This window comes from Nanorana parkeri, unplaced genomic scaffold (assembly GCF_000935625.1).
Source record: "Nanorana parkeri isolate BGI_ZX_2015 unplaced genomic scaffold, ASM93562v1 scaffold567, whole genome shotgun sequence".
NCBI lineage: Eukaryota > Metazoa > Chordata > Amphibia > Anura > Dicroglossidae > Nanorana > Nanorana parkeri.
Window position 1 is genome coordinate 451,583 of NW_017306835.1, and position 23,073 is coordinate 474,655.

Genomic DNA, 23,073 nt, shown 5'->3' on the forward strand with positions numbered 1-23,073 from the left:
TTATATTTATATATATATATATCCTTACATATAACTTTTAGCTATTCTTCTTCTTAGTATTCTTATCATCCTTATCAAAAACAGTAGTCAGTAAAAGCAGTTTATAGATAAGGCATTATTTACATGAACTACTATAAAAAGATATAGATAAGACATAGTACATGAAGTACTACAGCAATATATGGATGTCATAAAGAAAAATAAAGCCATTGTTAAAATACACCTATTTTTATTGACATACTTGAAAAGTAATGGTCATTATTAATAGATTAAAGTGACACTCAATTTAGGAGTTAAATCTTAAAAATGCATTCAAGTACCTAACTATTAATAAAAATGTATCTTATTTGTATATCACTCAGCTGTAGACCTTCAAATCATCTCTGAATTCATGCTGACACTGTCCTTCCTTCTGGAGGGTTTCTACTTTTGTTCCCCATGGTCCCTGTGTGTGTGTTGTAAAGTAGTACTTGTATTGAGTTTGCAGTCCATCATGGGAGTGAACTTGGAGTGGTGACTAATTTACAACACACAAGGACCATGGGGAACAAAAGTAGCCACCTTCAGAAGGAAGGACAATGTCAGCACCAATTCAGAGATGATTAGAGAATCTACAGCCGAGTGATGCACAAATAAACAACATTTCTGTTAATGGTTAAGTTATAACTATTATAGTTGAATGCATTTTTCAGATTTAACTCCTGAGTCTAGTGGCATGTTAAATATATAGTAATCAAAGTTTATAGGTGTTGTTTCAGTAATTGACTAGGAGATTACCCTAGTTGTTTTTTATTTATTATTATTTATATTTTATTGGTCCTCCTTATAACTCTGTACATTAATATGTGGGTTTCAGAACCATTTTCAAAATTGTATAAAGACTGAAGAAGGGACCTAAGAGATCCCAAAAGCTTGCAACTTTAATAACGTAAAGTGGACGGTTACCCCTTTTACTAAAATTCACATCAGCATACAGCTCTGGATGCTGATATAAAATCATCTTACATTCATTAGCTAAATAAACATGTTTTTAAACTTGCAATAACTGTTTTTCCACTTCCTGATCTTCTTCGGTATTAGTAATGTAGCCCATGCCTAAGAAATGCATTCTTGGAAGGTTACATCATAGAGCATTGCTGGAAAATCTCTGTAAACTGCAAAATCTCCCAAAATCTCAGGGAAAGGCATGTAGTTCTTCTTTAGCCAAATCACTTAAAGTGGACCTTTACCCCCTTTCACTAAAAATCACACCATCATGCGGATCTGCATGCTGATATAAACTTAATGCCGACCAAGCATTGCATCCTGGGAATATTACATCAGCAGAAATCTCAACTGTAATCTCAGGAGATCTCAGGGAAAGGCATTTTCCTCCACTGAGATGATGTGCTTGGTCACATGTCCTAGTCACATGTGCCAGAGTTCCAGGAAGTAAAGGTAGATGGATGCATCTGCCTTTAGTAAGCATGGCCACTGTGAAAAGCCTGGGGAAGAAAAGAGAAATAAGGTATGCAAAGAATAAAAAGCCGGCAACTACAGTATCTATAAGTATCTGTTTGTAGATTGTCATTACTAAACATTTCTAAAGGTGCCTTTGTTGTTATTTTAAAGATATGGATAAAGTTCCTTCTTAAACTCCAAACTTTATGCAACATAGCTACTTGATGTTTGTTGTGAGACTGGTTGATCAACAGTGTTTGTAAAAACATGTTGGTACCCACAGAGATAGATATTATTGGTGAAACATCTGATGCCTATTCTTGTCTATTGTCACTGAATGATGCCCATGGCATTTAGTGAAACCAGATCATTGGTGGTGTGCTATGGGAAGTATAGTGCCTAGTGTAAAATACATTACAGAGTGACAAATGCATTAGAATTTTTAGGAAATATCCTGCCTAGTCAGCTACTTAAGGGTTTATCTTCTTAATTCAGGCAAATGCTGCTTTCTTACCGTATTGCAGGGGTAGGCAACCTTAGTACCACAACAGTGGTGAAACTACAAATCCAATTATGCCTTTGGGAGTTATGCCTGTGGCTCTCAGAGTTTTACAATGCATCATGGGACTACTGTGTAGTTTCACAACAGCTAGAGTACCGCTTTTGCACTACTTGCCCCTCCATTTTGAGATCATATATTCTAAAGAGCTTGGCCCTCCTAGCCCACTTAAATTGTATTATAACTATACAGTCTCCTTTCATTTTGTAAAGCACTGTGCAAACTGTTGGCACTATATAAATCCTGTATAAAAATAATTTAATTTTAGTGTAATCCAATCATACAGGGGAAAAGGATTAACGTAAAATGATTTCGTATAGATTGCCATATGCAAAGGTTTATACATCGTAAACTGATCAGTTTAATTGCAAGTGTTGAGACAGAGAAAATGTAAAGACACATTTTATTTAATCATGTAGGCAAAGATATTTCATCTGGTTGAGGCAATTTCTATTATGTGTATCAGAACAATTCATTGCCACATGTAAACCTAAAATAAAATGTTGTATTGAGTTTTTTGAGCATTCCCAGTAAACAGTACAAGAAACAAAGCACAGTGACCCTTATGCTGGGTATACATAGCAATTTGCTACCAAATTCAAACACTCTTAAGCTGGCTATATAATGTTCTATGTTTTTTTTTTTCGTTCAACCCATGGGCTGAACGAATGGAAAAAAAAAACAGAAAAGATTCCTCTATCAATACTACGAGCGTGTTGATTGCGGAATCCCCACTGTTTCTTTGGTATTATAGCGGCCGCCGAAATTTGCATAATGTATGTCCAGCTTTAGCCAGATTTCGGTTGTAAAGAAATAAAACTGATTGATGTAACATTTGCCAAAATGAGGTATGCTGTAAGGCAGAGATGGTACAGTGGGTCTATCTGTTTTTGCAATCAAAACCTGATTGAAATTGCCTGATAATTGCTGTGTGTGGTCACTTGTAGGGCTCTCTTATACCTTGCTTTGCATGCATCTTTCTGCAGGTTGAACCCAAGGAAAATGCATGGTACTTTCAAAAAACACTAGCGCCAGCAGGGCCTGTTTTCACAGTGAGTGATGTGCTGTAATGTATTTGGTAAATATCCTGCATGCTGCAGGTTGGGTGTGTTGACATCTAGTGCCCAAGTCAAATCCGTTCAGTGGAGGCCTTTGAAGATGCATCACAACAAATCTCAGACTAGTTAAGTCTATTATTATAATTGGTTGCTACTGTATATGCATTGCACTTTGCTTCTTGTTTGAATGAATAAGCCCATATACTCTAAATGTAAAGGATAGGTTATTTTAGCAGATAGGCTCAGCACCTATAAGGTAAAATAGTTGTGGAGCTTGATATTCATATATAGTATGTCCTGCCTGTGTCAGGACTTGTTGAAAAACTATGGTGGCGGCTGGAGCAAAGCAACAGGCAGTTCTGCTAATTATCCCTTGGCCCCATTTACATCTGATCATTTTGTTGCATGCATTTCCCAACACGTGACTACGCTCAATATGAGAATTCTGTTCTTTTGTAATCTGGATATTCACATCTCTATGCTCAGTTACTTGAGGCTCAAAGCTCTAAAAAGTCCATGAGCTTTTTTTTGGAGCTATTTCATGCATTTTTTCCCCCTTAGACGTGTTTTGGCACCTGAAGAACTATTTTCTTCTTATAGAACTGCCTTCCATTGGTCAAAACAAAAAAGTCTCAAGCTTGTTACACTTGCAAAACGCATGCAAAATTTTACTTGCACAAAATTTGCAAAACGCTTTAAAAATGTGCGCATACGTAAAAACATGCAAAAAATGCTTACTAATTCTATGGTATTCTCTTTCGCTACTTCCATTGTTGCTGCATAAACATTTATGGAGGGAGGTGAGATGGGCATAGGAGCTGGGCCAGCATAGACAGTAATTAGACACCCATAGGAGAGGAGAGGGCTGTGACATGCTAGGATGGAAGGGGTTGTGCTTGCGAATTGACACTTTTTGCAATGTTCATTTCCTAGCAAGTTCAGAGGCACATTGCAGCTCAGTAAATAATAATTTATGGAAAGGAAAAGTAAGCAAGTGAGAACTTTTTTTTTTATGCCTTCTGGCAATTTACATGAAGGGCAGGAACCTTTTTCCATCTTGGAGGCAGGCATTCCTGGATGATGCAAAAATCAGGGCTGAGGTGATGACATCAGCACCACTGTCTACATCAATATATTGTAAGGGCAGTGCACACATGACATGGCCATGACACCCTTCACTCATAGTCTTTCCTCAGCAGACTGGGTTTAAAACAGTCTAATCTGTTTTTTAACCCCTTCATGACTGAGCTTGTTTTTAGTTTCTGTTCGTAAATGACTGACACACTTTTGACATTTTTGCTGTGTGATTCTTCCACGTCAGTAATATACTTTCTTACAAAGTGCACCCACACATATTATATATTGTTTTTTAGAGGACAGATAGGGCTACATATTTATATCACATATGTGCGTCTAACGCCTCACTTAGGACAAATAAAATATAAAAAAAGAGGAAAAAAACGTTTAAAAAAAAAACTTTTTTCCCAGTTTTGATTTGTAGTATTTTTTTTACAAAACCAGCACAGCTAAAAAAATGCAATAAATACATTCATTTATTTGTCCCTTATTTTATTTTATTTTTTACACATTTTTTTATTTTTTTTACCCTTTTCCCTTTTTTTTTAACTTAAAAATGTTATTTTATTTATTTAATTATATCAAGCAGATTTTGTGAATTAATCTCACTGTTACTGCATGATAAATTAATAAATTTTTGGTTATTATCAGGCTGCTTCAAACTTCAGAACAGCCGATAATAAGTTAGTGACAGTGATCCTGCAGCAGTTCAGGATTCAGCTGTTACTAAATGTTTTCTGATTGTTGCAACAACGATCAGCAAACAAACATTCTTCTTCCAGGAATAGATACATTGTAGGAATAGACACATTTTGTATCTATTCATGAAAGAAAAAAAAAAAGCCAGTATAGCTTGAGAGAGATATCTCTCGATCTATACGAGCTGTCAGAATGCCGGCAAAAGCCGGCATCTGTGTCCGCTTTGCTTTGACTCTCAGACACCCGATATTAAGGTATCGGGTGTCTGAAAAAGGTTAACCCTTTCATTAATGAATGCCTCTGTAGTAAGGGCATCCATTAATGAATGTTAAAAGCTGATTCTCAGCGATTAACAGCCCTCTAAAGCAGCAAATAACTCGTCACGTACAGTGTACGTGACAAGTCATTTGGTCCCTTTGTGGCTGGACGTACAGTGTACGTCTCCCGTCACGAAGGGGTTAAAACACCTTTGTTGCTAAAACTAATGTCTAGGGATGCACCGAGACCGAGTATTTGGGTGAGTGCTCGTACTCGCCCAAATGCTTTTATACTTTCCCCGATACCGGAACTTCTGGTCAGAGGGAGATTTCCTCTGACCGGCAGTGCCGCAAGGGAACATGGAGCCTGCTTCCCGGCCAATCAGGAATCCGGGCAGTGGGTAATGACCCGTCTCTCGGCTTCCTGATTGACTTCCCAGCCAATCGGCATCAATCCAGCCAAACCGCATGAAGCAGGCTTCCCAGACAATCAGGAAGCCGGGCGGTGGGTGATGACCCGCTTCCCGATTGGCCGTGAAGCCGGCTTGATGCTGATTGGCTGGGAAGTCGGCTTCCTGGCCAATAAACATCAAGCTGGCTTCCCAGGCAATCAAGAAGCTGGGCGGCGGATAATGACAACATCCCCGGCTTCCTGATTGCGCGGCTCTATGCTAGCGGAAGTACCGGTATTGGTACTCGGAATAGGTGAGTACTGAAAGATAAATATCGGTACTCGTACTCGATACCGAAAAAAACTGTATCAATGCATCCCTACTAATATCTAAAGTAAAGCCGCGTTTGCTACCTTTGTAGGTGATCACTTCTGCAGTGAAATCACCCACTGAAAACACTTCAGAAACCACCACTTTAGAGAGAGTGAGATTCCTTTCCTACTGCGTTCATTGCTTCCTCCTGTGGACCCCCTAGGTCACCACTTTGTCTTGTAGTGATGTGGGAGGAACCATTGCATGCAGCACCAGCACCTGAAGATCAACCCAATGATTTCTCTTTACTGTGGAAGTGGTCAGCAGAACTGGCAGCAAGTGATGTCATATTGATGATATAAAACAATACTGAACAATCAGTAAGACAAATAAACAACTGAGTCTGTTTTAAAGCTTTAAGTGTGTTCTCCGGTATCCCAAAATTTTCGAACAGAATACCACAGCCAGCTGCAAAACATTAACGGCTGTCATTCATATGTATAGCTTTGGTGTTCAGGATGTGTACAATGGGATACACTTACAATACTTTCTGCAGCATATGAACAGGCAAGGACCACAAAGGCTGAGAAAATTAAATGTAAATATAAATGTATTTTTGTTGGGGGGGAGGGGGTAGTATGGTTTTACAGTACAACTAAAGTTTTCTGTATGACAGTCTAAACAAGTCCCAAATCCTGTTACTATGTAATGCACAAGCTTTAAAAAGTAAATAAAAACTTTTTTTCCCTTTCCTGACTGAGCCAAATTTCCCTTTATTTGTGTTTCACATGCTCCCCCTCCCGGACACTGCAGCTCACAGTGGGAGGATTTCTGCAACAGGGACAGTGCTGTTAATCCATGCAGAGTGCATGTCTAGGTGTGGCTTGACAAGCCGCAGGCAGGTGAATCAAAATTGACAATGCTGAAAGCCATGCCCCTACAACAACTTCTCATCCCTCTGTAATCCAAGCAGGCACAACCTACATAAGAATGGCAACTCTTCTCTGAATTCAGGAGCAATACAGCATCGTTGCCACGCCATCACGGGAAGCTGCATTAGGTGGACTTCATTGGCAGGCTTAATAGGTATTTGTGGGACATTGCAGGGGTGCCAAGAGAAAATTGTATTTGCAGATTCTCTTAAAATTAAGTGCTACACCACATTTTTTTATAATGGGTTGCCATAGTTCTACTTTAAATCGATATGTCCCTACAGAATTTCACATAGATAACCATATAAAGTTATAGCCATGCAAGAGAAGTCTTATTGCAGGCTCCTGCTATGCAACATGGATCAATCTGCATAGTATACTTTTCCTATACTTGAGAAATTCATTGTTGCAATCTTTGTACAGCCAGCCCCAACATAATCATTTTGTAGTTGGATTTTGTATATATTATGTCGCTTACGTGTATCTGAGACAAAAATTCAAAAATAAAATTTATAATGAAATAGATACATGTTTGTGCCGGAAAAAAATAACAAAGAACAAAAAAGGAGCTGTGTTTCAGGGTACTGCAGAGTGTCAAAATGTATAAGTGTGTCACAGTGAATGTTCACTGCAGGCGTTCCAATATTCCTATTGCAGTGATTGCATGTGACAGCTCGTGCTGCAGAGAGAGAAAATCCCCAGCCTTTCCTAGAGGCAAGCCTTTAATAGAAACATGAGCCTGAAGGGAGCAGGCAGCAGCAGTTTTGTCATGGGTTTTTTCCAGGACCCCATGACAACAGTGCCAGTTTTGTTGTTGGAATGTTATATATATAATGTTCTAGATGTTTATTGATACAGATTGGTTTTGCTTTCAACCAGTACACAGGTAAACACTTTAGTCCCGCAATTCAACAGCATTGGTAATTAACACTGGAGCCAACAGTTGCATTGTTGATTAGCAGTGGAGCCAACTCCATAGCATTGTTACATAACAGTGGAGCTGACCCAATTGCATTCTTGATTAACACTGGAGCTGACTTCACAGCATTGTTGGAGCTGACTTCACAGCATTGTTGATTTAACACTGAAGCCAACTCAGTTGCATTGCTCACTAACAGTGGAGCCCACTCAGAGGCATTGCTGATTAACGCTGGAGCCATCCCAGTTGCATGGTTAACACTGAAGCCAACTCCATAGCATTGTTGATTAACACTGGAGCCAACTACACAGCATTGTTGATTAACACTGGAGCCAACTACACAGCATTGTTGATTAACACTGGAGCCAACTACACAGCATTGTTGATTTAACACTGGAGCCAACTCCACGGCATTGATGATTAACACTGGAACTGTGGGCTGCATTACAAAAAATGTTAAATCTCTTCAGTGGAAGAACAAGAATTAATGTGTATAAAAGAAGAGCAGAATTGGTTGTTTCATTTTCATGGAGAACAGCGTACAGCTAAAGTTCAATTTTCTCTCCTTTTTTCATAAATCATCCCCAGCTGAATTTCCTTCCAAAGCACAGGCTGGTGTGTCTGCTGGCATTGGTTTGTATGCTCAGCATTGCTGGTTTTAATAAGTCAGACAATTGAGTCTTTACGTTTGATGCTATGACACCATACTGTGCAATGTCTGTGCTGGCACAGCTCATATTTTTCCTTGTGCTGGTTCCTGATTAAACAGTGTTTTCCGGGGCTTATATATAAACATACCCAATTTTTTCAAACAAACAAAAGGCAAGCCAGAAACATCACACAAGGGCTTCCAGTTTCAGTGACAGTTTCATTTGGAACACTGAAGCTGTTTATAGGCATTAGATGACTTGTGTGTGTTTATGCCAGTACTGGTGGGAGTGGGTGCAGCACTGGTTAACCTTGGAGAAAACAGCAATTGGATGAAGAAAATCTTCACTGATTTTAACTATTTCCCCAACAATGGTTGCTGGAGGGTTGTGTTGTATGCTGTCTGATAGTCCATGTATGAATATTGTCACTATAATGTGGTCCAGCAGATAGCTGATGATGGTTCTGTGATGGCAATTTGAATGCAAATAAAAGCATTTCATATATGAATAGGATCTCTATGGTGTACGTAAATGGCAGTGTGTATCCATGTTTGAAACTGAGGCATCATGCACCAGTTATCATGGATAGGAACTCCCAAGAGCTCCAAGGTAGCTTGCACCAGAATGATCCCATTTTATCATACCCTAATGATTAAAAGTAGGTCTGTGAATCATGACCTATTTTCATTATACAATTGGGCAAACCTGTCTTGTAATTTTAGGTCTTAAATACTATATACAGTATAGGACAATTGTTTATTCAATTCAAGTTCTGTAGTCTTCTGTCCTTCAAAGGCAACACAAATTAAACAGGCATTGGTCTGTACTTTCCTGGATCTTATTGACCTTGGGGTCTGTTTATAAAGCTTCAAATTTCAGACTTACCTAAAGTGTATGTCAACCCGAACAATAATATTCCCTTATTTATCCATTTGGTCTGGTAAATATACAATTGATGGCATTTTGTTATATCTGTTTCATGAGTGGATAAAAAAATACCATGTCAGAAATTCAGATCTGTCCTGGGTCTTGTGCACACTGTGTTAGCTCAAAGAGCCTAGTTAGCCCTCCTAGTACTTATGTCTGGTCTACAGAGCAAAAAGCCTTTATGTTGTGGACAGTAGAGGAAGGTGAAGGTTTGAGTACTTTAGCAAAAGACAACTGGGATGTCTGACACCATGCAGTCCACAAATATTCGGTGTGCTGTCAGCCTGCAACAGACTTAGTAGCTGAGTGCATTTCTGCCAATTCAACGGATATTTGTCTGTACTTGCAAGTTCTTTAAAGGGATAAACATGGGGAATTGAGTTTATGTAGCAGAACTGTACTGCATATGTTTTTATTTGGTAATGTTGCCTTGAAATAAACTTTAAGTTCTATGTGTTACAATTTGCCTGATTTCTAAACACATTCTCCATCATTAATTGGCAGCCATATTACTGAAGTGATGAATGCTATAAGATTCTTCCAGAACTAGTGAATTCAGTCATCCACTATGGAATCATTGTGACAATAATGAAGTCTGGTTAACCCCAGACTGCGTAAGGAGAATGGGGAAGTCAGGTGGCAAACTGTGCTCATTTCTACAAAATGTGTGAATCTGCAACAAATCGTTTAGATTTAAATCTGTTTGTGTTTCAGCAAGTATTGACAACTTTTAAAAGCTACATACAAGACTGAATGCCCCCACACTAGACACCACCAGCAGTATGAGGTCAAGTTAAATAAACAATACTTTTAGAAGGGTCATAAATCCTGCTAGCCCAGGAGCTGTAACACCTCTTAAAGCAGAATCCCGGGCAGAATTTTGTCTACGTGCTAAAAAATAAAAGTTATGCTCGCCCAATCCTCCGAGTCAGCTTGCTTTTAGACCGATCCCGGGAGGCTCTTTCCCCCTCCGCTGCAGTGGTGTAAGGTTCCATAAATCATAATGTTGTATTCATAATGTACAGACTTGAGGACCTGAGAAACATTCTAATGCTGTAGCATAGGAGCAGAAAAGCTTTAGTGACCGGAGAAGCAGACAGCCGGCTCGGGGGTTTTGGTGAGTATAACTTTTTATTTTTTGGGGGACTGAGACAAAAATGAGCACTTAACCCTTGCAGAGTGGGGGTAGCTCCACTGCAAGGGATAAGAAAACATTTCCCTGGCGTTCTTCTATAATGACTAATTGGCCATCGTAAGCAGCTTGAAGCGAGATACATTTAGTTGAGCACTGTTATAAAATTGCTATATCATTAAACCCTTGGCAGATAGTTCTAAAAGCCATATTTTGGCTGTAATTGGCTGTTGTAAAGCCATTTAGGAGAATACCCATTTGAGTGTGGCTCTGCTTGACCTGAAACTCCCCTTTCATACATGTCCAGCACTCAACTCTAGTTATATCTCATAAGGGATACCCTAATGGAGACATCTTCATAACACCTGGCTACATTATTGTATAAGGAAGTAACGATCAGTTAGGTACCAACAACCCCATATTATGAGGTGCAGAAAGTTGATGGGACACATTACCTCTTCTGAGTTATCCATGAGTAAGATCAAAATCATGTCTGATGTCTATCAAACCGTGATTTTGTTGTGTGCCATAATATGTAGGCTGTCAAACACAGTAACCCTTAAATATTGATATAGTTAGAAAAGTGAAATTAAAGGAGTGTTCACTGAAGTATAATCAAAAACTATAGCCCTCCTATTTTAAACTCTTAATTTGTCCCTTTCTGGCGTGGCTGGGGATTTTACAGATATTTCTTAGAGGTTATAATTGCTATAATGGATACTGTAAACGGTGCATGTCCCCTTTCAAACTTGTGGTGGCAGCTATTGTTTTTGTGTGTAAAGGGATAACTGCAGAGTTCACCGACCCCAGTGGTGATCACGCTCAGTCTGCTGGCAAGTAGATTGTTGTCCCACCAGCTGGAAAATCTCTGAGCAGGGTGAGGCTGGGAGCACAATTGTCACATGCTTAAGCAACTCTTTTGCCTCATCAGTAAAGACTGCTGTTTGCTTTCGAAATCCTGTCAGAGTGTGCCTGGATTTGCCCAGAGCTTATAGATATGGACCCCATGGTTTTCCAGAAATTTTCGTTTGTTGCATTGAAAAAACATAACAGAACTAGGAGTTAGTTTAGCTGCCACTTGCCATTCACAGGTGCATTTCCAGCATCGTCAGGCTACATCAGTGGAGTGTCATACCTTTAGTCCATCCAGAAGCATTCTTTGTTGCATTCATATTGTGCAATCTCCTTTCGAATTAACAAAAAGTGGTAGTAGGACCTCCCTAATTTGGTATAAATTGAGCAATTGTTTAGGTAAACTGTTTTGCTACATAGTTTTGGTAAATCTAAAGAAGGTTGTGCAGAGATTGTAAAGTTTACCATTTGTTGCCAGTTTTAGATCCCCATGTGTTGTGGCACTACAGGTTCCAGCACACTCTACCAGCCCACTGGCTGATATTGTACAGGGTTCGGCAGGCAGAACATGCTGAGACTTGGTTCCACAACAACTAGATAACTATTGGTTGCCTAACACTCATGTAGGCTATCCTAACCATTCTTTTGCTTTCATTGTTACCCCTCCACTCAGGTTTGTCTTTATAGAAGCCTAAATCTTCATCCATATTCTTCCTACGTGGCCAGCATTAGAAGTGGAACTTGTAGTATTCAGTTCATAATAATGTAAGCCATATGCTTGCAACCATAGTATGACTGAAGAACAGCTTTGACTTTATATGATATTGTTATTGTGTTTATTATATCTTTTTTTATAATGAATAAATAGATAGCCGAACTCGAGTCACAAACTAGATTCCAGTGTTAATTTGCCATTTTCTTTCCTTACAGAATCCTTTATTTAAAAAAATATATAATAAGCTATCCTCAGATATCCTAATACTGCAGCAAGTCAGTATTAATGATTCTACTCAACGCTGTTACTGGTTATTTTAGTCAGAGAAGGCTTTCCTACGCTGTATCTCCTGCAATATACTTGCCATTCGCTATTCTTGTCAGCCTTTCAGCATTTTCCTTCTAAGCTGCTGTGATTGGCCCCCACCCCCAGTCAGATGCTGGCACTGCACAATTTCCCTGCTTTTGAGATCCTCGAATAGAAGCGGATATATGGCCATTCACGCTCCATGCCTATAGCATATGCAGCTAAACAGAGCAGAAAGGAGAAAAACCAAAGGTCATTTCTTCAGTCAGCAATGAAGGCAGCTTTTTATCTGGCATGTACCTCCTCTCAATAAGCAGCTGTATGATATTGCTGTGATAAAGGTGGATCTACAACCCTTATAGTGTAAATAGGCTGGATGGTGGAGGATGGAGGCTAAATACTGCGTCGTAACAGCTATGTAATTAATGCATCTGTATGGACATGCATCATTTGCTTTGGAGGATGAGACATATTTGTTTGGGAAGACCATTTGCAAGAATGGTGGTGATGGGAAGGAAAAGCAAGGGTATGCGGGCTGTCGCAGATTGAACTAAGATGGAATAAATGACATTGCATGGGTCATGTAAAACCAGCTCCATGGACCCCACATGGGAAGGTGGCATTGAGCCTGTAAAGCCTTGCAGTTTTATTTCGGCATCTGTACTTAGCTTTGCTCAGTAAGGAGAGAGTTAAAAAAAGCTGCACCATAGTGAAGGAGGCAGCATCCACACGTGGAATAATAATAACTGCAGCCTCTCTCCTTTTTAATCCTACTTCTAGTTTACAAGATGCAGGAATTGGATTTATTTTAGTCATTGACCGGAGGCTGGACAAATGGACATCTGTGAAAGCATCAATATTAAGGATTGCGGTAAGTCCTTTAATGCTAAATCAGCAGGGCCCTTGGTGCATGTGTTTATGCTTATTTAAGGTAAAATTGCCATGTTTTCATTTTTTTTTAAACCATTATTATGCATCAGTTAGTCATCCACTCAGATATAGCTGCAGTAATATGTTTCTCATCATCATTAAACTAAATTCTATGAGGACTTTTGCATGCCTGGTCAACACAACCATATCTAATCTAATATCTCCAAAAATACACTTGTTTATTCAGGATATTCATTGTTGTTGTAGTCCTTTAAATTTATTTTAGGCTTTGGCAGTGAATCTTTGTAATTGCTGTCACTATATAATGCTGACGTAAAAAATTTTGAGGCCTGTTTGCTGGTTTTCTATTTACCATAGTAACACTTGTAGATTTTAATACAGCTGCTGATCTAATTCTGTTGTACTTGTAAGCATTTTGGTTCACTATTACAATATAAGTACAGTATGTCTACCCTTAATGCATTCACTGTTAATCCTGGACAGTTTTGGTACATTTTGGTGCAAATAGATCTTCAGGTCTTTTTTATAATTATTGTATTTTATTTTCTGCATCTAGACTGAGTGGCGGGCCAGTAGGGCACTCTAAGTCTAAGAGCAGGACTCCTTGTTATCTCATAATTTGATGTTCTTCCAGTTAGAATGGTTCTTTCCATATATGCCAATGAGACTGTAAGTAGGGGATTGATTTCCAAGCATGGGAATTAGTCTGAAAATGTTAATCTATATTAAATGTTTCATTTTCAATTAGCAATCAGCTAAGGGCTTGTTCACACCAAATGCAGACCAGATCTGCAGGAGTTTCTGCACACGCAGTGCAGTGGGTTTTGACGCCTTTTTTTTTAGCCTAAAATGAACTTTCAGTGCTTTTCAGGGTGTTTGTATGCGTTTTTGATGCATTTGCATGCGTTTTAGAGCAGGAGAAATAGGGCATGCTGCAGTTTTTTTACATGCTCTGGAACTGAACGCTGCGTGTGCACTAGAGCCCAAAATACTATTAGAATACATTGGACGCAGCATTCGTTCTGTAACTGCTCTGCTCCTGGAACGCGCATGGTGTGAACTAGCCCTAAGTCACACACAGTGTAATTGTGGCCATTCTCCTGCTCAGGCGTCCTGTGTAGGCATAGAGGCCAGAGGAGATGTGTTAAGGGATAGGTTAGGAGGTAAGGACTCGGGCAGGGGTTTAAGGGTTAAAGGCTGCCTTTAGGGTAAAGTTAAGTGTAAACATGAGGGATTAAATGTTCCAAATGTATTTAAGGGATAAGGTTAAAGCAAACCTTGCACTAAAAGGCAGGGGTAGTTCAAAGTGACATTGTGACACTAAACTCCCCATGTTCCCTGTGTGAATTGTAAAGTAACCACTATTTCAAGCTTGCTACCATGATGGACTACAATCTCACCTTTAGCTAGCTAATTTGTATTGAAGATATAGTCTATTACGGGAATGAGATTGGAGCAGTGACTACTTTACAACACACACAGGGACCATGGGGAACAGAAGTAGCCACCCTCCAGAAGGAAGGACAGTGTCAGCACCAATTCAGAGATGATTTGAGGATCTACAGCCGAGTAATACACGAATAAGATACATTTATGTTAATAGTTGGGGTACGTGAATGCATTTTTAAGATTTACCTCCTGAGTTTAGTGTCACTTTAATACATGGTGCCCCTCCCCTCATCTGAAATCTTCATATTATTGCAGTAAAATGAAAACACATGTGAAAAAAGTTAGAAAATATATACTTACCTTATCCCTGCTTCTGCACTGGGAATGGGGACGTCCGTATTCTTCCAGCAAGATCCTGGGAATGATGAGCATCCCAAATCATGCAAGAAAATGCTCTAAGCGTTGCCTGGATTTTCACTGCAAATATGTCTCATAGGAAGCAGAATCACAGCATTATAAAGCAGACTGAAGCAATGCCGAGCAGCTAGCAGAGGAAAATCAGTGGCCTTGGCATATTCTACTTGAAAGTTATTTTCTTTTTTTTAAGTTAGGAGCAGAGATGAATAAATAGATTTTCCAGGTTCAAGCTGTGCAGCAGGTTAGGTTAATTCACAGCCAATTTTTTGTCCCTTTATTTTTTTTTCAAATTGAAAACACAAATGAGTGCCTTTCCTCCCCTAAAAGATACCAGCGATTTCTACCAGGCATATTGGCAGCAATCCCCTTAGCAAGTGCATTATGAGTGTGCAGTTCCCTATTATGTCTTTTGGCGCCCCCATGTTAAAGTACCCACTAAAGTGCATACAGGCTGTTGTCAACATGGAATGGGGCTCATTTGATTTTTGTGGGGATACCAGTCCTTCGGTTTTGCCAGCTAAGTTAGAGGAGGGGGGTAAAACCAGAAATTCATGACTGATCTCAAGGACAATCTTTCCCTTTTCCCTCACAGTGACACGGTACGTTGCCACGGCTTAGCTGGCAGTAACAGCTATGTTTATGTGCTATGTTAATTCACTGTTCAACCCAGTGACTTTCCATGTGTCTCTCTGTCATGTTATGGGCAATATCATGGCAGCATTTATGGAGCCAGGGAATGATCCTGCCAGGTCCCAAACTGACGAAGATGGTCTAAGGGAGTGCTCTTTATTTAGATAGCAGGCAAAGATATGACATGTTGCTTTATCACTATAGGTGAGGGTAAGCTCAGTCTGTGCCTATCCACTGTACTACTAAATGTAACTGATCCAATCTGCATATGGCCATTGGCCAGTACGGCAACCAAAAACACCAGTTGTACATGGGGGTTGATTTACAAAAGAAGTAGAGGCTGTTCATATACAAGTGTATGTCCACTGAGCTTAGTGAATAAGATGAAATTTATCCACCTCAGTTAATCAACCATGTCCTATCAAGCAACCTATTATTTATTAACTTCCCTTAGAATGGTTTGCCACTGTGGGGTTGTGGTAACTAACATGTTACTGCATTTGTGGCACCGCAAATTTTGCACATTGGTGCGTTGCATTGCCATTCATTATCCGACCATATCTTCATTGTGGTGCACTGAGGTGCTAGAAATGGTGCATTAACCTTTTTTTTTGGTATTCTATAGTCGTAGGCAGCCCTTGCAAATGACTGGACTACCTTAATGCAACACATGTTAATGCACTGCATAGATGTAAATAGGCCCTTACACATGGCTGGGGATTCAAAGTAAACACAGGTTTACCTTATTTACAAACAGCTTCTACTTCTTCAGTCATTTAACTCCTATGTGTTTTCCAGCTCTTTTTTATAGAATAGCCAGTGTGTTAATTATTGTGGCTTTCTAACATTGTAACTCTTCAACATACCAGTCTGAGGTGAGGCAAGGAACGTTTGGTGGAAATGGCAACAAAGTGGGCTGACTTTATATGCATCTACTCTCTCTTTTTTTTTCCTGAGTCTTACCCTGAGCCCCACTAGTTTTCCCTTTACCATTTTTCTTCCAGCTGGTTGGGGCTATGCGCTATGAATAGTGATCAGATAAACAAAAACTATCACGGATGTTTTGCATTGTACAACACTTAAGTCTTAATTCACAAAGCAAACAAACCAGGATAGAGAACTGACAGCTGATTTAAGATGTGTCCAATGATATTTGAAAATTACAGTCACATGGCTAAAATTTAGATACTTATCCTTGTGATAAAGCTTTGTGAATTGAGCCTTTTGTATTCAATTATGAAAAATAGTTTCTGACTTGAACATACATATGATGCAGATTTCTGCAAAATGAATGGACTGTTAAGAAAAATAAAGTTGATCACAAACAGCATACTTGCAGCCATAAAAAAATATTTATAACAATTTGAACCCAACAGGCAACAGCACTGAATAATAAGTATGTACTTTTCACTTGTAGGCCTCATTCCCAGGGAACCTGCAGCTTGTCATTGTTTTGCGTCCTGCAGGATTCTTCCATCGCACCCTGGCAGATATTGCCTTGAAATTGAACAAAGATGACTTTAAAATGAAGGTACCGGTAAGTACCATATATTGCAATTTTGTTAATGAAGTAAAATTGTGTTGTGATAAACTGAAGTTGCAACTAAAATATTTAGATAAATGTATGGTTTTTTTTGTGGGAAGTCACTGGATAAAGTGAAATAATACTATTAAAGTGGACCTGTCAGTAACGTTACAAGTCTTCATGAATTACTTCCTGTGTATAATTTAAGAAAGGAATAGTCTTTATCATTATGAAGCAATTCTTGAGCTCTTGTTAAGACTTTGCTTAGATTTAAGCGGGCCATACCTTTCCAGCCAGCATCCTTGATTCAGAAAAACTGGATGGAAAATTTTCGGGTAAACAGTGACGGCAGCCAATTGGTTTTCATCACCGTTGGGTTTTCTGGCACACCCTCCACTGTCAGACTACGAATAACACTGCAGGAGATTCGTCCATCCATGCTGTGTAGTGTAGATGGAGGAATCTGTTGATTTACTAAAGGAGTTCACTCCATAAATTGTATAAGGGAAAGTCTTCACATTTGTAGCTGCAGTGCCCAATCATGCGTAAGTAGATTGCCTCAAAAACCTTGCACTCCACCCAGATCCTCTTATTTAGCATGGCACCCCACCCCTCACCCTTCCTATAATGCCACATTTAACTTTAAAAAAAACACTTGTGGGGGGAGTTAGATAATATACAGTACTTACTTTTAACCTGGCATCCATAGTGCGGGGGGGTGGCGTCACCATCTGACCAACAGGAATGGGTAATGCATACTCCAAAACTCATGAGATGACACTGCAGCACAGTGCAGGATCATTTTTTAGGAGATTTAGACTATTTAAAAATCCTGAGGATCTTGCTGAAAGGATGATATCACCCATGCCTACGTGCCATGTGCAGAAGCTGAGGGAAAGTAAAAATATTATCTCTTTTGTTTTCCCCATCAGTTGTTTTTGTTTTTTTTAGTTAATTGGAGCAGTTTAGCAAGGAGGCAAGGCCACAATAAAAAAGAGGACCTTGCTATCTAAGTGCAGGTTTCCCTTTAAGTATGTTGCCTACATTTGATTTTAATGTATGCATACAGTTACAAAAGAAAATACTTCAGTAGTCCATGTAATTATGGATGAAGTGATCACAATCCTTTATTTATATCCTTTATTTAGGAATCAGTATTTAAACTCCTAGTTTGCCTGTAGACCCATGTGTACAGGAGCATCTAATGCATCATGTACACTTATTTTCTATATTGAAACAGTCCACTGTAATGAAGAAGCTCTAATTTCTACATAATGACTTGGCAGTCTGAGGGTTTGCACATTTTCCTTGGCACAGCATTTCTGCTTTGCTGCTCATCTACTGCACAATAGCCAACTAATTTATCTAATTTATTTTAGCTTTTTATTACCATTGATGTTGAAGTGGAACAACATGCATCTATTTGTATTATTTTATTCTTTATTTTATTCCTTTACTAATTACTATAACTATTTTTGCATTTCCTTTATTAATATAAATCACCAGCATGTTATATCACCTTTTACAGACTACATGTTCCACCAGTGATTTCAGTACTCACTTCAGTAAAGCTTACAGACTAGCATCCCTGTTATGGTAAAACAAGCACCCATACACACCCTAAAGTTAGTGATAGTCAGAACTCAGAACCAATTAAAGTAGTATTAAAATCTTAAACTTTTTTCAATACTTAATCAAGATAAAACAAATATACATAGCCCAGCAAAGTGTTTTTTGACATTTCTTCCCAAGTACCTTTACAGTCATCATGTTTTCAAACAGCTGAATCCGAATCTCTCAGCTCATCTTCCCAGAATGTCATGCCCAGTCCAAGATCACAAGTGATAGTGCAGTGTCCGCAACTGTCCATTTACTAGCTTAGAGACGACGGGACCAAAGAGGAGCAGGGGAGAGGTTTGCCTTTTCTGTGTCTGTGTGTTTGTGGAGACGCACACACAAGGGTGGCTCCAAAGGGACCCTATAAGGTAAAGGAGCCACCCGAAAATAAGATATCAGGATCAGTGGTTAGGGGACCAGCTGATTCTGCGGGAAAATAAAATGTTTAAAAATCAAGTAGCAGCATTCATTGTAAGTGATTTAATCAGCATTTCAAATGGCTTAACAACTTTTTCACTTCATGATCACTTTAACTTGTATTTTTATTTTTAAATTGTGCATGGAGAATGGGGCAAGGCAAGCAAGATGAAAGCCACACAACCATGAGGAGACAATAAACACCCCAATGTAGATAGTGCCCTTGGTTGTAGCTGAGGCCATAATTATGATTGCAGAGCCATAATTCTAGCTCTATCACTGTTTTCCATAGAGAATGTTTTACTACTGATGCTCATACTTTTTTTGATTGCGTATTGCACAGATCATAATGCTGAATTCAGCCGCAGAATTACAGAGCTACATCGACAAGACACAGCTTACACGAGACCTAGGTGGCACACTGGATTATTGCCATACAAACTGGCTTTTACATAGGACGGTAAGACAGATTTGCATCTTAACCTGAGGTATGTACTGATATGTGGCATTGGACAGCCTGTTTCAGATTGAAAGCTGTCGTTGTGGTTGGTATGTATGCTTGAAATGCTGTTTTTGGAGTTACTTTGGCCTCATTCATGGTAAAGCGTCACCCCGCCAAAATGTGATATTTTAATGATAGAGCTGGGAGGGCTGACTCAACCCCTGGTTTATTATTTTTGGGGGGCATTTTAGCAGTGAGATTGTGCTGTTCTAATGATTCATTTTTTTTCCCTGTTCTCCATGTTATCAAATAGATAAAACATCCAGAAAGATAATTGAGAACCCCTCAGCATGGCCATGGCAGGTGTGCAGGCCAGAACTAAAGTGCAGATATCTCTCTTAAGGTGCCCATACACTGTGCGATTATCGCACGATAATCGCAGGAAATCCCGCGATCGTACGATAATCGCACAGTGTATGGAAGACGTGCGACCGTTTTTACTGTACGGTCGCACGTCTTTTGTCTAGGGAGCACGCTAGAAAACCAGACGAAAATTTTTCGGATTTTCGGCTGGTTTGAACGGTGCTCGAGAGACAAATGCCGAACGGGCCGGTGTGCGCACACACACATTGCCCGTTCAGCATTGCGGTCATCTGAAGCCCGCCCCTCAGGGTGGATGATCGAGAGTACGATCTGCCTGTCCAAGATGGGCAGATCGTACGTTTTTTTAATCACTTTACAACCATCGCAAGACTAACGTCTTGCGATGGTTGTACAGTTTATGGCCACCTTTAAGGTATACAGGAAACTGTCTTTTGCGTGTGCCAAAAGTGACTGACCCGTTACAAAAACTTCTTTGTAGATGAGCTGAATCAACTTTGCAGAGAAAACAAATTAAAGAATGTATAACAGCTGAATTATTTGTATTCCACTGGTTATTTTTTCCATCTTAATGCTGTTTTAATAATGTAGTATAGATTATCCTAAAGGAGTGGTGCTCAACTGGCATTTTTCCTAGCCTGCTGCTGCACTTCTGTCATAACTGTTTTAACCCTTCGCCTAATGACTTTTGTTAGGGTGATTAGGAGAGTGAGGTGAAAGCCTACAGTTGGCAAGGAAATAGCTGTTATGATCTTATTGCTGGCCATTGGCGGTAGATGATGCATACATTTAAGAATTAACAGTACCACTAACCGTATATGTCGGAGCATATACTGTGACAAATAAGTAACTGAGATTACGGTAGCCCCAATAGACAGCAATATGTGCTTTTTTTGTGTGCAAACTTGTAATAGTAAAGTATGTCGCTGTTGGAGAAGATGAGGCTACTGAATAGTAACTAGTTACCCACCAGTGTTTTGCTTATTACTGTGATGCTTTTTTCTAGGCTATAGAAAGTTTTGCTCTAATGGTGAAGCAGACTGCACAGACGCTGCAGGTGTTTGGAACAGAGTTGGCTGAGACAGAGCTCCCTAATGATGTATCAACAACCAATGCTCTTCTAGCTGTGCACACTGAGAAGAAAGACAAGATGAAGGTGAATAATACACAACCATCTAAACGTGTGTCTGTAGTGTTGGCCGAAGACCTTCTTACAAGTGCTGCCCCTGGAATAGTACATTGCGGGGAAGGAGGATTGTAGTTGACTTACAATTTCTATATTTTTAAATAATTTTTTTATATTACCTCAGTGTTGCAAAACTTTGCATAAGTATTCACACACCCCCATGTCTATGGAGAGGACACCGACCGTGTTCAAGATGTAATTTTTGTGGTGGGACTGCAGACTATGGAGTCTCTGGAGGAGGAACTTGAGAGTGTATGATGGAGGAGGGATACTTGGAAAAGACCAATGCGTGTGTGCTGGAGGAGGGATACAGGTGAAAAACCAATGTGTGTGTGCTGGAGTAGGAATTCAGATGAAAGACCAATGTGTGTGTGCTAGAGGAGGGATACAGGGGAAATACCAATATGTGTGTGTGCTGGAGGAGGCAATACAGGGGAAAGACCAATAAGTGTGTGTGCTGGAGGAGGGGTACAGCGGAGAGACCAATATGTGTGTGTGCTGGAGGAGGGGTACAGGTGAAACATCAGTGTGTGTGGGTGCTGAGGAAGGATACCAGTGAAAGATCAGTGTGTGTGTGCTTGAAGTGGGATTTCACTAGGGGGAAAAAAACAATCCATGTGCTGCAGGTGGGCGTCTCACTGGGGATAGACGAATCTGTGTGCTGGAGGTGGAATCTCACTGGGGAAGGACCAGGCAGAGGTAAATTTGCACAGTGCCAAAGTAGGACGTACGCATTATATGCAGTAATATAGGATTTAACAAGGAAACAGACATTTCATGCTTGCATGAGTATTCATCATTCTAAAAAGTAGAAATATCTTTTGCAATTTTACTTGCAGGTCTTTTTAGTTACAAAGTAAGGTTGAAAAAAAGACATCAAATTCAACTAATAAAAACAAAATGAATACATAAATCAAAAACTTCCATAATCAGAGCACTATAACGCACAGTTGAACCAGAGAAAGGTTAAAAAAAAAAAAACACCTTATAAAGCATGGCCCAATTTGCTCCAACAGGGGATAAATCTTTTCTGATCCCCTAATGCAATCAAATATTTCCTGGATCAACAATCTCTGGTGTTATTACTTATACATGTTAATAGCCAATTATACTATGTACATTTAGGTATGAATTTAGCTTTTTTTTTTTTTTTAAACCATCAACTGATCTGTCACATTTGGATACATTAATGTTTGCCCATTCTTGGCAAAACTGATCTAGCTATGTTAACCTACCACCAACAGTTTTAATTTTCACAGTTTCCATAGAAATTTCAAATGATAGCTTGTCTTGATGCTTTCTGCGATTGCAAATGTTTGAAATTGCCCACAAATTGCAAGCATTGAATGGCACGAATTGGAGGGGAAAACTTTATAGTGTTCTATCTACTTCACTGCTACATGTTCAGTGTACCATTCACTACAGTGGGATTAACACTTGCTATTTATAGCACTATCAGCTGTAATAGCAAAGGGGTAGTTGTCAAGCTGTATATGTATAGCCTTGATGTCATGGCTTACTTCAATTGACTTGTTTGTGTCTTTAATTGATATTTAGCATGATCTGAGGCTGGCTTTGAAACAGGGTAGTGACATCTTAGAGCAGATCAAGCAACCTGTTAAAGAAAATCCAGAATACAAGATGAATCAAGACCAACAGGACAACCAGACAACTGTGGAGAGGTAAGAACAGTTGATTAAAGTAAAGATTTCTGTGGAAAGAGTTAGAGAAATAATTCCAGAAGGAGAAAATTTAATCTAATCATAGAAGACTTTAGGTCATTTTAATGTTGCTGCACCTTTACAATGCCATGTAAGAGCTAATTAAGGATCAGTATACTGTATCTGGAAATATGCCTTGCGTTTGGGAGGGTGAGGTTCTAGAAGAGACTATATTACAGAAGAAACAAACATAATGGTTTCAACTTGTCTCCTACATTTTTTCAGCGTTG

General features: G+C 39.4%; 1 protein-coding gene across 1 annotated transcript in view; it reads left to right on the top strand.

Annotated features, from left to right (window-relative positions):
* The window catches only part of MCF2L (MCF.2 cell line derived transforming sequence like), a 181,184-nt gene that overhangs the window by 125,811 nt on the left and 32,300 nt on the right, over positions 1-23,073 (top strand). The window contains exons 4-8 of the mRNA XM_018562248.1: positions 13,008-13,098; positions 16,972-17,091; positions 19,457-19,573; positions 20,943-21,092; positions 22,680-22,804. Coding sequence (XP_018417750.1) covers positions 13,008-13,098; positions 16,972-17,091; positions 19,457-19,573; positions 20,943-21,092; positions 22,680-22,804 — 603 coding nt within the window. The remainder of the gene's footprint in view (positions 1-13,007; positions 13,099-16,971; positions 17,092-19,456; positions 19,574-20,942; positions 21,093-22,679; positions 22,805-23,073) is intronic.